Source organism: Pleuronectes platessa, chromosome 18, assembly GCF_947347685.1.
Source record: "Pleuronectes platessa chromosome 18, fPlePla1.1, whole genome shotgun sequence".
In the NCBI taxonomy this organism is placed as follows: Eukaryota; Metazoa; Chordata; class Actinopteri; order Pleuronectiformes; family Pleuronectidae; genus Pleuronectes; species Pleuronectes platessa.
Genome location: NC_070643.1, coordinates 13,578,643 through 13,595,379, shown reverse-complemented (window position 1 = coordinate 13,595,379; position 16,737 = coordinate 13,578,643). Strand labels below are relative to the sequence as shown.

The following is a 16,737-nucleotide window of genomic DNA, read 5'->3' as shown; positions in this document are numbered from 1 at the left end:
GGGGGGGGGGGGGGGGGGGGGGGGGGGCCTGACAAACTGAAATCTATAACCCCACTTTTAAAAAACATACACGGACACGTCTCCTATTTGTAACCACACACGCTAAATATACAAGCCAGCTCCCTGTCTGCTGCCTGCTCCACTTCACGCAGGTATTTCAGTCACGTTGGTGGAGACAGTTAGTCTGAGGTAACACAGGCGAGGACCAGTGTGACAGGCTCTCATAGACTGGCTTGATAAGGACAAGGATGCCATTACATGTACGCCAACAGAAAACATGTGTGTGTGTGTGTGTGTGTGTGTGTGTGTGTGTGTGTGTGTGTGTGTGTGTGTGTGTGTGCTAATGTGAAAATAGACTGAAAAGCCCGCAACTGCCATTACATTTTTAGACACATCAAAAAACAATAATGGAGTCCACAAACAGTCATTATGAAATACATGTTTTTCCAAAAGATTATACTTGGTTTAAAATGAACCCATATGTTTTTCAAAGATGTGACTCCTGCGTTTCTATTTGTTTTGTTAATTGCAGGAGATGTGTGTCTTTGCTTTCCGCGGCTCTCTTCACTGTGGCCTGCACATGTGCTTCCTATTAGAAAAAAAACGTTCACTCCAGGCCAGGATATAGCTTAGCTTCCAATAAGTAATATTATCACCTAATGCCTTCCACATGGATTCATGTGTTTTCTCTCTCTCTCTCTCTCTCTCTCTCTTTCTCTCCCTCCTCTAGAATTCCACGCTAACCATCGAAGAATTTCACTCCAAGCTCCAAGAAGCCACCAACTTCCCGCTGCGACCCTTTGTCATCCCCTTTCTGAAGGTACACATTCAAAGTACACATTCATAGTCTGCCTCATCAACCAAATCTGGAAATCATTTAGGCAGCACGTGATATTTATATTCCAGTTTACTCCTTATTTTTAGGGTCTCTCTTTATCTCTCTCTTATAATTATCTGTAACCTGTTTTTTTCCTGTTTATCTTTATAATTTAAAATGTTGTTCAGGACAAAAAAGTTGTTCAGACAAAAAAGTCCAGAAAATGATACGTTCACAACATCAGGAAAATGTCAGAAGTATTCAGATGAGAGCACATCCACACAGGCGTCGGGCCACATTCCCGAAAACTCTTGAATCATGTTGACATCTTCATCTGGGTCCTCTATCTGTGTCCGTGTCCACTCGCTCGCTGTGAATTCCCTGGACGTCTTCCTCCTGTATCCTCACACGGACTCACTCAGACATTTTCCAGACAATTTACCAAGGCGCCTGGCAAGAGCAGTTCCGGAAAATATCCAGAGCAACTGACTCGGACATGTGCATTCTCAAACACAGCCCCTCTGGATATTTTCAGGAATATCTCCAGATGTCATTGCATGTCTGAAATCAGCTTTAGCCTCTCCTCTAAATGAAATACACAAGTCACACTTTGTAGTTCCCTCTTTTTAAACCTAGAGTTGGCAACTTCTTCCTCCGACTATAATTTATCTGTTCACTGTTTGAACTGGAAAGAAGTAGTTTTTTTTTTGGAGGAGGAAACTTAGCTGAACATGTGCTGGAACAGAGCGGTGTGGGTTTGGCACGAGGACAACGTCCCCTTTCTTGTGTTCGCTTTCCAGCCTCCTTCTTTTCTTTCTCCTCGGCTTTGTCATCGATTCTTCATCCCACTAAGCCACATTTTCAGCGCGTATTTCCCATTTCCAGCCATTAACAAGGTACATTACAGAGGGCCGAGCACTCTCTTGAGCGTCCAGTCGTGACCTTGCCTCAGCCCATTCGTTGCCACTCACCTTGTTTCATTCACTCAGCAGTGCACCTCACGTCTCTTTATTCCAGTCGGAGAGAATAAATGAAGTGGGATGTTGGTTTTTCTATATCGGGTGAAACGGGGACCATTTTGTGTCAAGTGGGAGCGCACTCTGAGAGTCAGCATGATTTAAAAGGCTTACGCATTTTTTTTTATTCAGTTTCCTTTCAATCCTCTTCTTCATTCCGCTCTCTTTATTCCTCTTTATCTTCTCTCCATCTCTTATCTGTCCCTCCGTACGCTGCCGTTTCCGTTTGTGACAGTCGTGAAGCAAATGTAATTTTAGAAGACAAGACATTGAGCAATATCTGGTGTGTGTGAATATGCAGATGTGCGCACGTGTGAGCTGACATTCACAAGCTTATATTATCCACCGAGGTCCTGCTCGGATGCGGGGGGGTAGAAATGGGTCCCACTAGAACCTCCATTACTGGCTGTTAACAACACAAAGAGGGAGTGTGTGTCCTCGCTCTACCCTCATTCACGTCATTCCCTTACTTTCCCTTATCTTTTTCTTTCATCTCTTCATCTTTCCTCCTAACTCACCTCCTGATTTCTCTGTATCCCATTCCTGTATCTGTTTATCCACCGCGTTCTATCCATCCATCCTCCAGTCCCTCCTTCCCTCCTCGTCCCCTCGCCAGATGGTTAGCGAATCACTGGGATGGCTGCGGAATCAAAGATGCAACTCTTTCTTTTTCTTTTTTTTCTCTCCTCCTTCGCTCCTTCTCTGCCTCTCTCTCTCCCCAGTCTAATTTTAGTGTCTTCCCACTGCGGGGCCTTTAATGCCAGCTACCATATGGTAGCAGCGAGCGGTTGGAGGTGTGGGGGGGGGGGCTTTTATAGGTGCGTCAAAGCACAGCTGCAACAATGCGTGTCAGGGCTCAGACTTTTTCATTCCGCTAATGCTAGACTGAGCCGACCCTTCCAGTCCCCCCCCCTCTACCATCCTCACCCACCTACCCACCCACCCATCCCACTCAACTCCTTTCCCCCTTCTCTTAATACGAAACCACAAATTGGTTGGGACTCTTTACTGGAAGGAGGCAATCATAAACCGCACAGCCCCAGTGACGTGATGGGCTGGCGGGACGCCCGTCACACCAGACAACTGGCTTCAGAAGTATCGTTGCGTTGTCTCTGTTTTTTCAAGTTGTGATTTTTTTCGTTCCCGTCTTGGCCGTCGAGCGGTTTGTTTTTCTTGTGCTAGAGTGAGAGACGTGCTGCGACACGGAGGAATAAACACATTTAGCACAAGAGCGGGTGGTGATAGGAAATAATTGAAAAAAAAGGACAATCCAGACGTTCAAAGGAGCGATTCTCCAGCAAATTACACAGTGAGAGAAAGATGATTAAATGCAGTTCATCCTGTGCACGGCATTTTTTCTGATTTTCTTTTTTGGCTCCATTTGACAAAGTGACGGTTCCAACATTTTCTCAATAAATCATCCGGAGCAGATTTCAGCCGCTGAGCGAACACTACTTGAGGTTTTTCCCTTAATGCAACTAGATGTTGGTTACTGTGACTGCACAGAAGCAGATCTCGGCTCTTTGTCATGTGAAAAAAGGATCCGGTCTCGTCAGCGGTCTGCTTTCCTTGACTCAGTCTTTTTGTTAATGCATCCCGCATCTCTGGCAATTAGGATGACCTCTAATTAATGAAAGATGAGTTCACCGGGGTCAAAGCAATCTATTTTATGCTGCTTTTTTTCTCCGAGGGTAATTACGATCATAAACTATTAACGGACCATTAACTCAGGCAGGTAAAGTGAAGGCCAGTGTTTGGCATTTCCTCTACAGCCAATTACTGGAGAGATATTTCTCTTTGTGATGATGAAACATATATACCACTACAGAAATCATGGTTGTGTTTTGTGAGTTTTTATTTTTGTAGGCGGCAAAGATTAGATTGAATAGACAAAATTTGTCAGATAATGCGAGACAAGAGGAAAGAAAAGGATGAAGGAGTGAATGAAATCCTAAATCAGGGAGAGGATTACAAAACTGGAGAAAAGGAGGAAAGTAGAAAATAAGGAGGAGACTTAGAGAGAGATTATGGTATTGAGGACAAAACAAAGATTAACGGACCTGAAACTTACAAAGATGGCCCCTCAAAGGGCTCCTGTGATGTACCTCCGCCAAAATAGCCCCCCACTCGCGTTCTGAGCCTGCCTGACGCAACGCTTTCATCTCGTTGCCTCAAAACGCCCCCCCCCATCAGACGTGTTTGAAGTCCACACTCGCGTACCTGCATGACCCATAACTCCGCACAAGAAAGCGGACCCCCCTGTTATGTCAAAGAGATGGAAAAATCGCTGCTGCTTCTGTAAAAAAGAAAAGAAAAAGTGGACCCACCGTATAGAGAAAGTGTTAATGCACCTGAGATCACAGGAAGTGGTCCTGGTTCAGTGGTAATGAGCAAACAAGGGGTCGGATAACAGGGAGGAAATGGATCTGTTGTTACCTCAAATTGATGTATTCGGAACAAAATAACTGTAGAAAAACATCTTTATATATATAAATATATATTACTATAATAACATGTTGTCTGGGAGCTTTGTACCTTATGGTCCTACTGATGGTAACGTTTTTATGTGTTATCAGATATGCACTATTTCTCAAAAATAACCTTAATTCCATTTTGTAGAGCTTTACAATTTGAGTTGCACCAGTTTGATTAATTTTATCTTTAATCAATAACCTTTTTTATATTTTGTTTAGTGTATTTTTCTTCATATCACAGCGTTAGTTGACTTAATAACTTCTGCATAAATTTGTGGCTATGCACAATGGATTTGCCTTTTTATCTCTAAAGTTCCATTGCTATGTTTTCACTACAAGATGTGGCCACAAGATATTTTAGTACAAATAATTTTCCTATACAGCAAACACTTTCCGCTAATAATCCAGTGCTGTTTCTCTTTGTAGGCCAACCTGCCGCTTCTCCAGAGGGAGCTGCTGCACTGTGCCCGGCTGGCCAAGCAGAACCCGGCCCAGTACCTGGCCCAGCACGAGCAGCTGCTGCTGGACACCAGCACCACCTCCCCTGTGGACTCCTCCGAACTCCTAATGGACGTCAACGAGAACGGCAAGAGGAGGACGCCAGACAGGTGGGTGAATCGGGAAGTCTGAGGCACTTTGGAAATTGGATTGTGGTGCCAAGGGAATCTTAATTTTGGGTTAGAACAAGGCAGTAGTGTAATGTGTTCATGTATATGAGGGAAGAGTCTGTCAGAGAGCCACCAGGCCTCATGACGTGCTCCGTTGGACACCTCGGCTGCCAGCTCCTGGGTTTAATGGAGCAGAACTGAGGAGAGGAAGAGATAGGAAAGACCTGGATACACCCAGACACACACACACACACACACACACACACACACACACACCCTGAGGACAGAAAAAAAGATAGGCGACAGCCATGTCTTAATGTAAAGTGTGGGTGTATGAGCACTTCCTGGGTTGTGTATGATTCAGATTTCTAAATGATCATTTACTTCCATGCTTGAAGTCAGGCCCCCCCGCCAGATCATTACAATCATTTGTTGTCATGGACTTGGGTTATGACTCAATGTTCCCAGCTCTAATGGACGACTGGTGAGATGTTGCCTTCCAGGAACACGCAGCAGTGTAAACGAGTTTTGTCCTCTCTCCAACAGTCTCCCCCCCGAAGCAGCAGAAAATGAAAACAAGCAGAAATACTTCCAGACCGACGTAAAATATTTGTGCATGGTTAAGACCCTGTGGCTTATTCCCAGGCCGCAGTGAATGTTGTGTGGTAAAAAATGTGCAACACGACAAAAACATAACTGAAGAATCTGTATCCCGATTTTTACCTTTGCTGTTAGATATGCACAACTCATACAAGTACTTTTTTATTAAGCCTTAACTTCTTAGAAAGAAAGTGTGTTAGTATTTGTTGTGAGTTTGTGCCTCTGCTGCAAAGTACAATGTGTCCCAGGTCTTCTGAAATAAAGAGTAATTCCTGCGGGTCTAAAAATTTTAATACAGGCAGCGGAGAGGAAAATGTAATTTTTATATCTGCTGAGGGACAAAAAAGCTGAACGCAATATTAATAATTCTCACCTCTTTTTCCCCCAACAGTCAGAAAGGCAGAGTTTTTCTGTAAAACCTGCATATTTGCAGGCCGTCTGGTGCATAGGGGAGCGAGCTTAGGGGAGATGTGTGTGTAAATGTGTGAGAGACGGAGAGAATATATGGGGGGAGAGGGAAAAGTAAGTAGGCATCTGTATTCAGTGAGAAGATGTGGTGTGTGTGTGTGTGTGTGTGTGTGTGTGTGTGTACAGGAATTGACTATCCAGTGTGAAAGTGTAAGGAGGGTTCATGCACACCTTTGTACAGTTTGGTGTGTGTGTGTGTGTGTGTGTGTGTGTGTGTGTGTGTGTGTGTGTGTGTGTGTGTGTGTGTGTGTGTGTGTGTGTGTGTGTGTGTGTGTGTGTGTGTGTGTGTGTGTTGTGTGTGAGCCTAGGGAGATGGGCTGATAACACATACAGATGAGGCTCCAGCACCAATACGGCTGGCTAAGCACCTCTGCTTTCTGCTTACCTCTGCTGCGCATTCCCACTTATTGGAGCCCTGGTTCAGAATACTGGAATCTGAATGGGAATCCTTAATTACAGACAACACTGCACCGTCAATGGCTCCTCATTAATACTGTGCACTGCAGAAACTAGAGCAGGAATATCACAGTACAATATGCTTAAGTGAAAGATAAATACCCGTATAGTGTGTTCTATAAGTTCTCTAACAAAAGCCGATATTTTTTATATAAGTTGCGAGTGCACAAATTACTGTGTACTGTGAAGGCCTGCATGGTAAACTCAGAGTAATGTAGCGTATTTTAGAGCATTACAGATCGGGCTGGTAAGTTGTTTCTGAAACAATTTCCATCTTGTCAAGAAGCCTCACACTCATTCATACAGTGCCTTTATATATTGTCCGACACTATTTCACCATATTCACACTCTGAGACAATAAGGGTCTCAGGCTACTTACATACGAAGATGATTTATCAAACTAAAACAATCTCTGTCCACACAAGCGTTTAGGCAACATATCCGTTTTAATCCCTGTTCGTTCTAACACATCTGAAAGCATATCATGTGACCTCACATGCTTGAATCAAAGCTTGTTTAGCAGTTGTGTCATTGTAAAATTGTTCAGTAGTATGGACGTGGCCACAGTGCCTTGCTCAAGGACACTGACCTTCCGGTGACTGAGCGACCTGCTCCACCTCCTGATCCACACCCTCCTTAATAGAAAACATGTATTTATCTACAGTAGGTAAACTATGGGCGCACACATGACGGCATTGTGTCCATGACGGCGAGCGTATGTGCCTGCGTGTACTCCAGTGCCTGCAGATATAAACAGTGTTGCAGCAGGAAAGCCAGGGAGATAAGAGTGTGGTTGGGGGTGTGGGGGGTAGGAATGGATGTATGAGTCAAGGGAGGCAGGGAGAGACGGACGGATGGAGGGAAAGAGCATATGGAGAGCTGTGGATGAGCATTAGGAGCCCATAAAAACAGCTCATTAAGAAGTTCAATCTGTTCATCGGAGAGGGAGAGGAAGAGGAGAGGGGAAGAGAGAGAGAGAGAGGAAACTGCAGATAGTCGGGGGAGGTTGGCAAGATTTAACTGTGAACCGACAAAGCTAAGAACACACACACACACACACACACACACACAAGGACACAAATGTGCAAGCAGGCACACACACACAAACACACCTGGCCACATTAATCTTTGGAAGCAGGCTGACAAAAATCCACCTGATCCCCTGGAAGCTACTTGTGTGAGTATGTATGTGTGTACCTGAGATTTTTGTGAGCATACACACACACACACACACATTCAAGCTTTAGTCGTGTATGTGTGGGTATATATGAATGGCCATGTTTTCAATGAAAGGGTTTCACGACGATTGCAAAAAACAATCTTTTATATGAAAGTTCCTTTGTCTGAGATTTAATTCCAATCTTCCCTGTATCACAAAGGACCGGCGCAGTTGTTGTGATGACATGTTTGGTTCTTTTCTGTAATAGCGCACAAACAAATTTGGAATCAGTTATTTTTTAACAAAATAGGTGGGATATCAACATCACACTGTGTGATGACTGTGTCCTCCTGTCCACTCCTCTTCTTTTATTCCCTTTTTCTTTCCTCCTCATCTATTGAAGCACAAGAATCCTGTAGCTGTCATCGCAAACAACAGCAAACAATTCAGCCATATTTGGTCTGATATTTAGATCTTGAATTTTATTTGCAACAAGTTATGTTGTTGAATGGTGATATAATTCTACATGTAGGTTTTGTCTCAGGATTCCTGCAAAAATGTAAAAAATGTAGCTATTGTCCCTCACGGGGAGAAAATGAAATACAAACTCAAACCTCATCTTCCTCCGTCTCCACCCAGAACCAAAGAAAATGGCTTCGAGCGAGATGGCGCCCTGCACCCGGACGTTCACCCCAACAAACGGCCCTGCACCATCAGCCCCGCCCAGCGCTTCAGCCCATCCAACGGGCTCTCCTACCAGCCCAACGGCCTGCCCCACCCAGGCCCAGTCCCCCCGCAGCACTACAGGCTGGACGACATGGCCATCGCCCATCACTACCGAGACAACTACAGACACTCGGCCTCCAACCACCGGGAGGTCCGGGAGAGAGCCAGGTCCATCGGTGAGGACGTGGGGGATGGTGTGTTTGTGTGTTTGTGTGTTTGTGTGTGTACGTGTGTGTGAAGAGATAAATAACTAATCCCACAATGCTGAACAGTCTCAAAGCTCCTATTCAGTATTATAACCAGGAGGATTTTGTGTACGAATGTAAGCACTGACAACAGTTACATCATTTTACATCTTTTCTCAAGCTTCTCTTTTCTTTGTGTAACAAGATCGGAATTTTATTACAATGATAATCAGTCAGGATCCACTTCAGCCCAGTGGAAGCTTATTGGTTCTTGATATATAATGGTTTGTATGGTGACAAACAGAAACCCGATGGAGGAGAGTCCACAGCAGAAGCACATTTGGGCAGAGTGTTGTCCTATTAGAGACATTTCTCTCTGTGTAGACCGACTCTTGATGAAGCTATAATAACGACTTTGGCTCTTCTCTAAAAATAGGAGACATTTACCATGTCTCGCCCTGTGATAGATGTTTATTGGACTAGAAGCTCGGTCATTTCAGCCCTGGCCTCGGGGAGAAAGAGAAAGAAATGGATGGAGGGAAAGTGCCAACCAGGGACCGAATGAAGAATAGATGAATAGGGAGGGCAAAGCAAGTGTTGGCGTACTGTTACATCGATCCTCTGTGTCATACTGACCTACCCTTTGTTTATCTTTCTTTCTGTTTGTCCATCGTTCTCTTTCTCACAGGAGTACATGCAGGGACCAGGCAGGAGGAAGTGATTGACCACAGGCTGACGGACAGAGAGTGGGCCGAGGAGTGGAAGCACCTTGACCATGTAAGAAAAGTAATAACATTTTTATTACTATACCCTATAGTTCTGTCTCTGTAAGAAGCAGAGATCTCCTAGGTCCTCGTTTCAGTTATTTCAAATGAGCGAAACTGTCATACACTGTATGACACTGTGCATTGAAGTTTAAGTCTTTGTGGCAAATTGTGAAAATCTGTGTTGTGTGTTAACTTCCATATACATTAAGTTTAATTACATCAATCAAAATAAAGATTTAAAATTACATGTAAATCACAACTGATGGTCCAAAAGTCGTTTTGTATAGAGTGGAGCTGTATATGTTCATGCTGGCACGTAAATATGTTTTTTTTGTCTGCAATGTTGTTTGATTTTTTATCGTCAGTGTTTAACTTTAAAGAAGCTGTAACTTTCTATCTGTTCAAACTATATGAAATATAACATCGAAACTTAATCAACCATCCACATGAACACCAATATATTAATGACTGAAGTGCTGAGTTAAGCATAAGGTGTGATCCACTATTTCGTGACCCACTAAATAGAATAACATAATACGATTCTATCTTTAATTTATGAAACCCACCACATCCCCACTGTTTCAATCAATCCATCCACATCTATGTGTAAACTCAGCGACACATCTGCTCCTTATCGCCCCCCAGCTGCTGAACTGTATCATGGACATGGTGGAGAAAACACGGCGCTCGCTCACGGTACTGCGGCGATGCCAGGAGGCCGACCGAGAGGAGCTCAACTACTGGATCCGAAGATACAGCGACGCTGAAGAGCTGAAGAAGGGCGCCACTAGTGGGCAGCCAAGGCAGCAGAGCCCCGCAGCACAGGAAAATGCAACACCAGGTAAGGGATTTTTAGTTTTCTTCTTAAATACGTAATCATTAAATCAACAATTTTATATACATACAAATACTATTTATAAGCTGATCCAAACTAATTTCCATTCTCACTTAAATAGCTTGGATTCTACATGAAAATTAAGTTTTCTTCCAAATTTTGTACATCCTGAATGTGGAGTGCCCCAGGGTTCAATTCTGGGTCCTTTACGGTTTGTTTACACAGATGAGAGTGTGTATGTTTTGACAGAGAGGAGCTGCTAGCTTCTGCTCTGATTTGTTCTAGAGTCTTTTACATTATGTCTTGCCAAATAATGGTCGGTCTCTGATAACCTTTGCTAAGTTGTTGGTGTGGTTTTGTCTTCCCAGAAATCCACAGGGAGCTGCTGCACCGGCCTGTGTCTGGCTACGTCCCGGAAGAGATTTGGAAGAAAGCTGGTGAGTTTCACTTTGATGCCATCCAAGATCATCTATCCCCCTCTTTGTTATTTTTAAATCGCATTCCACCAAGAGTGTAATCTACAAAACGTAAGCACTGTACCAGGTTTACTTTTTAAATTTGATACAGTAGGAAGTTATATACATTTTAAAAAGTTTCTCCATCACACTCAATGCCATCAAAATATGATGTCAGGTAATAAAATTATTTTATTGCGCTAGTCAAAAAAAGGACTTAAGTGGCTATTACAGCTGGACCCGTGGGTTTGCTGTTAACCGTACAGTAGAAAGATTTGGTGTCATTTTACTTTTTCTAATCCCCTCAGCGATAAACACTGCAGCTATTCTATTTAAGAAAGTGATGTAAAATTTTCGATGCAAATTTGGAGAGCCAGTTAAGATCAAGTATCGAAACTAATTTGTTTCTTTAACAGCTTTCATTAGTTGCTATTACATTTTTAGTGTACACAAACAGCATTCTTAAAACTTGTGGGCACAGCTGCAATCCCCATTATAGCTGTCCTGAAAAAACTGAAAGATTTTTTTCCCGCTGAGGGTAGGACGCTTGAGGAATCCATTTTATATTCACCGTCAGTGATACAGCATATCTGCTTTTTAAACCCCTTGGAGAAAAGAATTTGTCCCCTTGCTTGACCAAGCATGATGTGTGAGATACTCAGAACAAGTAATATGCATTTAAATTGAATTGAGTATCACCACCGGGACTCCTGCCTGCTCTCCAGTGCTCTGCTCCCCACACCAGCTTTGATCGATCTTCCATCTAAGGCATTTGGTGTGTAATCACAATTCCATGCACACGGCATATATCACACGGCACCAGGGCAATTTCCATGATTTCAAGCAGCACAGTAGGTTAAAGACAAAACCCCCCCTGGTTTAAAAACTTAGCTCAGTAGGGATGAATAGAAAATGATTGTCTTGAGAAAGGCACACATTGCTTGTCTTGTCGGTTTTTACATTGGAAATACAGGAGTAATTTTCACAAAGGAAATGAAGTAAAGTTAAGCATATTTATCAGATATAAAGCTGTATATTTCTTTATTCAGTACATTTTCATAATGTTGACAGACAGTTTTAATCCTCCCTGTGTTCCTCTCAGTATTTATACTATTCCTTTTACTTCAGTTGTACATATTCTGGCTGAGGAGTGACTGATTTAAATGTGACCCAGGGAGGATTGCAAAACAGGATTTTTAACACAATGGAGTGTGGCGGTGAATACATCTGTTTTAAATGAGCAAAATGTTTACAGTCGGTGCTAAATATTCAAGCACCTTGCACGGTGTCCTACCGGTTTCCCACTTCCCCTCACCGCATGGGCCTCTGGGATCACAATGGAAATGCATAATTTAAATATAAATTGCCTGATTTGCATACACAATTAGTCAAGTTACAGGCTTGATGGGAGCAAACAAAAAGCCCTCCTTTTGCTTTGACGTGTGCGGCTGGAATTCCACCGCTTAACACACGCGCGGCAAGGTTATTCACTCCACAAAACAAGTCTCAAATAACACGTTGCTCATGAGCACATTTTCAGAGTGATTACCTGGGATTATTTGGCTTGTGCTGTTGTCTCGGGGATATTTTTCAAATTCAAAGAGAAAAAAAATCTTCTTTTATCTCCTTAAAATAAAAATTATTTAAATTTTTTTTTAATTAAAGTATCACATATTGACCCTTTAGATAATCTAAGTGATTAAACATGCCCCAGTCACGGTCATCAGAATTCCCTAATTAGAAGCGTGGATGCTTAAGAGAGGACGTCGGTTGACAAACCTGAATAATTTAAAGCAAATCCCGAGTCTTGTGTTAATTTTCCCAGTAAACATTCAGATGAGATGTGGGGATTAAAAAAAGCTACAAACTACAATAGCTTAAGTAGTTTTCTTTGCCATTTGAAATATATCTCATCCTCGTCAAAACAAAACTACAAAGTGTCGTCTCTCAGATTTTGTATTTACATACAAATTTGTAAAAGCAATTGTGTGATGGTGACAATTTTCTGTTCAAACCTACTATGACACAGTAGTTTTGAATGGGATTGAACAAAACAAACAAACCGCTCTACCTTTTTGTGTGAGAGATGCTTATATATAGAAAGTGTAACATTGACGTCCTAGGCCAAGGTAAAACATGAGAGACTGTGTACTGATTTCAAATGAAGCTCAAACGACAGGATGATGTGACACAAACTACGTTGCAGGTGCCGGAGGCTTGACTTCCTCTGTGTCACCACTCTTTCCAGAGGAGGCAGTGAATGAGGTCAAGCGTCAAGCCATGTCAGAGCTGCAGAAGGCCGTGACGGAGGCTGAGCGCAAGGCTCACGAGATGATCAGCAGCGAGCGGGCCAAGATGGAGCGCACGGTGGCCGAGGCCAAGCGGCAGGCGGCCGACGACGCCATCTCCGTAATCAACCAGCAGGAGGACTCCAGCGAGGTAGGGACACAGACGCGCACACACACACAGATGCTTCACAACATCAGAAGCTGTGCCCTCAGCTTTGAAACACATCACATCGTCTTCTTCTTCTGTCTTTGTTCCTTTTAATGGCGGGGGTAACCAATCGTCAAGGTGCAGTACCGCCAATGTCATCTTCTTGTCTTGTTATGGTGTCGCATCTTCCTTCAATGTCGATGATACTTTTGATGCCAGCTGTTCTGTTGACTCCCAAATTACACAGAGGATAATTAATAAATCACTGTGCAATATCTTTCAAGTATATTAAAGAGGCTGCTTATTATTTGCAGCTTTAAGTTCCTGCAAATAAAGGTTAGTTTATAGTCCGTAGATGAATAAAGCAACACAAGGTCAATCATGCATCTATTAGCCTCGCTTTCTTCCTTACGCTTTATTTTTCAGCAGCTAGCATGTTTTGAAAATTCATCTGAGAGGAAAAGGGGAAGGAGCTTTCATTTACTAATCACGATCGGAGACCTTGACGTTTAATCAGTTAAGCGAGCGGGAAGTATGGCTCACATCTGACATTAATTGCAGGAGTGATGTTTATGAGAGAGAAGCGCCCCAGAGGAGAACTTCTAGAAGCTGTTTGTAACCTTGTCCTCCTGTTTCCTGTGGATATGCAGCCGCCCCGGCGCGCTCTTCCTGCGGTTTCTAAGATATATAAGAGGCCCTAAGTGTAATGAGAGATGGGTTTTTGATCTGTCTGTGGTTTTGTTTTAAGCTTAAGTGTTGTAAAAGCAGGGAGTGCAGGCTGGCACTCCGATAGCTGTTGCTAATTTTGCCGTCGAACTGTGAATAGACACATAAAATAAAACAAATTACAGTTTCATCAATTATCAGAAGTTCATGTGCTCAAGCAGCCAATTCTGTCCGATTGTTGATTGTTTTATGTGTTAGTTAACTTTGTCTCATTCTGTCTGTCAGAGCTGCTGGAACTGTGGCCGCAAAGCCAGTGAGACTTGCAGTGGGTGCAACACAGCACGCTACTGCGGCTCCTTCTGCCAGCACAAGGACTGGGAGAAGCACCACCACGTCTGCGGCCAGACCCTCCAGGCCCAGCAGCAGCAGCAGGCTAACCAGCAGCAGGGAGGCGTTCCCGGGTCAGAGACCCCCGCTCCCATTAGCTCATCCGCCTGCACCCCGAGCAGTGGGACCGGGAGTCCGGCTGCTACCCCGCCTGCTGCTACACCTCGCTCATCCACCCCCAGCACCCCATCCTCCACCGCCCTGGATGGCACACCCCGCTAAGAGACTCTCACAGAGGACGGAGGCGTGAAGGCCTGGAGGGGCTCAGAGCCCTCAACCCCACACACAGCATGACTGTCTACATTGCCTTGCAAAGATGCTAAGCTAACATGACTAACAGAGAGAGATGGCAATGCTTCTGTCCTATCCTGCAGCGTAGTCATAGAAGGAGGAGGAGGAGGTCCATAATCAGGTCATATTGACTTGCCATGACTTTAAGGAAACTCAAAGATATTCTTTGTTTTGAATGAATGAATTTAAATATTGACATCCTTTTGTCGTTACACTTGCTCTTCTTGTTGTCTGTTTGTCGTTGTGCCTGTTGTTGTTAATGTTGCTGTCATTGTAGCTTATCTTATTTTCTCCTGTAAATATGAGACTGACCAGAGATAGCCGTGAACCCAAGAACAGTATATATCTGACCTCCCTGTTTTTTATGTTTTTATTTTCCATCCTGGAATTAACACTTAATTACTTCCTGTACCTGGGACATGAGACTAGTCAACCTCAAGACGACGATTTACCAAACGACATACCAAGGGAATATAACTAGCTAGCGGAAGATGGCATCAGCATTCTTCGAAAAGGAAAGAAATTCGATTTAGAAAACTCTGAAAGACGCTGACGGATGGAGACATAAATACATTTGCTGCCTGGAGAGGGGAGAGGGATGGACTGGATCTCTGGTCCACAGACTGCCATGAAACGGGCAGATGTGCGGCAGATTGCGAGCAGAGCCAGCTGTTCAACCAATGTTATTTCCCTCTCACTTGTAATAATATCCAGGTCAGTGGGCTGGGAAATACAAATCCGTCTCCCTGAAGCATGTAAAAGGATACAAAAAACTTTGCCCACTGCACATGTGGAGGATGTACTGACTCCAATTCACACGTGCATGCTCGGTGGGTCGGCGAAGCTCCTCCAGCAGCAAGCGAAGGCATCAACCCGCCGGTGAGACTGTCAAATCACCTGGACAGCAGCACACCGGGACACACGGATCCGAAAGTCCACAGTGTGACCACTCACCCCACACTCTCCCCTTCACCTCTGAAAAAAAAACATTCTCTCATCTTTCTTCATGTTCTTTTTCTATAGATGTCATGGTGTTTAAGACTTCTGTCCAGTGGTGTCATCAATGGTTATTTATTGTATATGTGTTGGACAATTGTGACACTGCATAGTACTTCAACCAGTCACAACTCAAATACCTTCATAACTCTCTCTCTCTCTCTCTCTCTCTCTCTCTCTCTCTCTCTCTCTCTCTCTCTCTCTCTCTCTCTCTCTCTGTCTCTCTCGCTCTCCCTCTCTCTAGCTGGTGCAAAAAGAGACAAAAAAAAAGAAGTGTTATCTTTTTTCCAAGCTGCTTTTGTGTTCTGTGTGTAGGTGGTAGATCCCTCGTAGTTACTATAAGTTTAACTTCCCTTTGTCCTCAAGAAAAGACAGAAGCTATATCTCAGAGCTGCTACTTGAGTCCGACCCAGATCTTTTCTGAGAACTAGCATGTTGCGCGGAATGCTACCCTAAATGTTTTGTACAAGGGACATACATAAATGTATTGCACTGTCACGGAGGTTATTTTGGCATGCTTCTTTTCAGCATACTTGTGTTGTTGGTATAGAGCCATAACTCTTCAGCCATTTTGTACGTAGTGATAGCATAATCCATTTTTGGGAGGGGTGGGTGGGACGGGTCTGGGGCCGCTGGAAAAATGTAAAATCACCAAACCCACTTTGTTTGATTCTTAATATGCTAACAAAAAGCAGCCATATAGTTTGTTTTTTTTATTTTATAGTTACAGTTACAGACAGTGCATGCACATTACTGAATGTTTGTGAAATATTTGTTATTTTTTAAGAAAAAAACGGAAAAATCTACCAAAAAAAACTAAAAACGAAGAAAAAAAACTAACAAACTAACTTTCCAAATGCAGAGGTGTAGACTCCGATTGACAGCTTTAACACTGCAAAGCACCAGGTAACACACAGTATTAACACAAGAGATACAAACAAATAATAATAAACACCAAAAACAGCCAAAGACTGACACCAAGGACCAAAATCCTGATTTAAACAATTTTCAACAGAGGTTTGTTCTCACAAACATTTGGTTATTTATTTTTGCAGCTTTTGTTCTCACGTTCACAGAACAAGGTAAACTTTAAGTTCATAAAATCGTTTATTTGAATTCCTTCTGGAAACCGACCACACTCGTCTTGCATTGTGAAATGAGAAGGTGTGAATTAAACACATAAATCAACGTCTCACAGCACTGTTACATTTTAACTGGAGCAATAATAACCAATGTGACAGGAACCCTAACGACTTCTGTGACCATTTTTTGAAGTAAGTTCTTGGGGGGATTTGATTTGATCTTGTTTGTGCATTTTCTCATTACACAAGTGTCAGATTAAGTGCCCATTTTAACTTTAAGCAGTTAAGTTCTTTATTTATAAAAGAGGTGAAT

The 16,737-nt window shown here is 43.2% G+C and overlaps 1 protein-coding gene across 1 annotated transcript in view; it reads left to right on the top strand.

The window, feature by feature from the left end:
* Nucleotides 1-15,945, top strand: part of runx1t1 (RUNX1 partner transcriptional co-repressor 1) — a 58,715-nt gene extending 42,770 nt beyond the window's left edge. The window contains exons 6-13 of the mRNA XM_053447468.1: nucleotides 731-820; nucleotides 4,734-4,915; nucleotides 8,238-8,500; nucleotides 9,201-9,286; nucleotides 9,922-10,117; nucleotides 10,480-10,548; nucleotides 12,815-13,005; nucleotides 13,954-15,945. Of these exons, the coding sequence (XP_053303443.1) occupies nucleotides 731-820; nucleotides 4,734-4,915; nucleotides 8,238-8,500; nucleotides 9,201-9,286; nucleotides 9,922-10,117; nucleotides 10,480-10,548; nucleotides 12,815-13,005; nucleotides 13,954-14,277 (1,401 nt within the window). The 3' untranslated portion in view covers nucleotides 14,278-15,945. The remainder of the gene's footprint in view (nucleotides 1-730; nucleotides 821-4,733; nucleotides 4,916-8,237; nucleotides 8,501-9,200; nucleotides 9,287-9,921; nucleotides 10,118-10,479; nucleotides 10,549-12,814; nucleotides 13,006-13,953) is intronic.
* The last annotated feature ends 792 nt before the right edge of the window (nucleotides 15,946-16,737 follow it).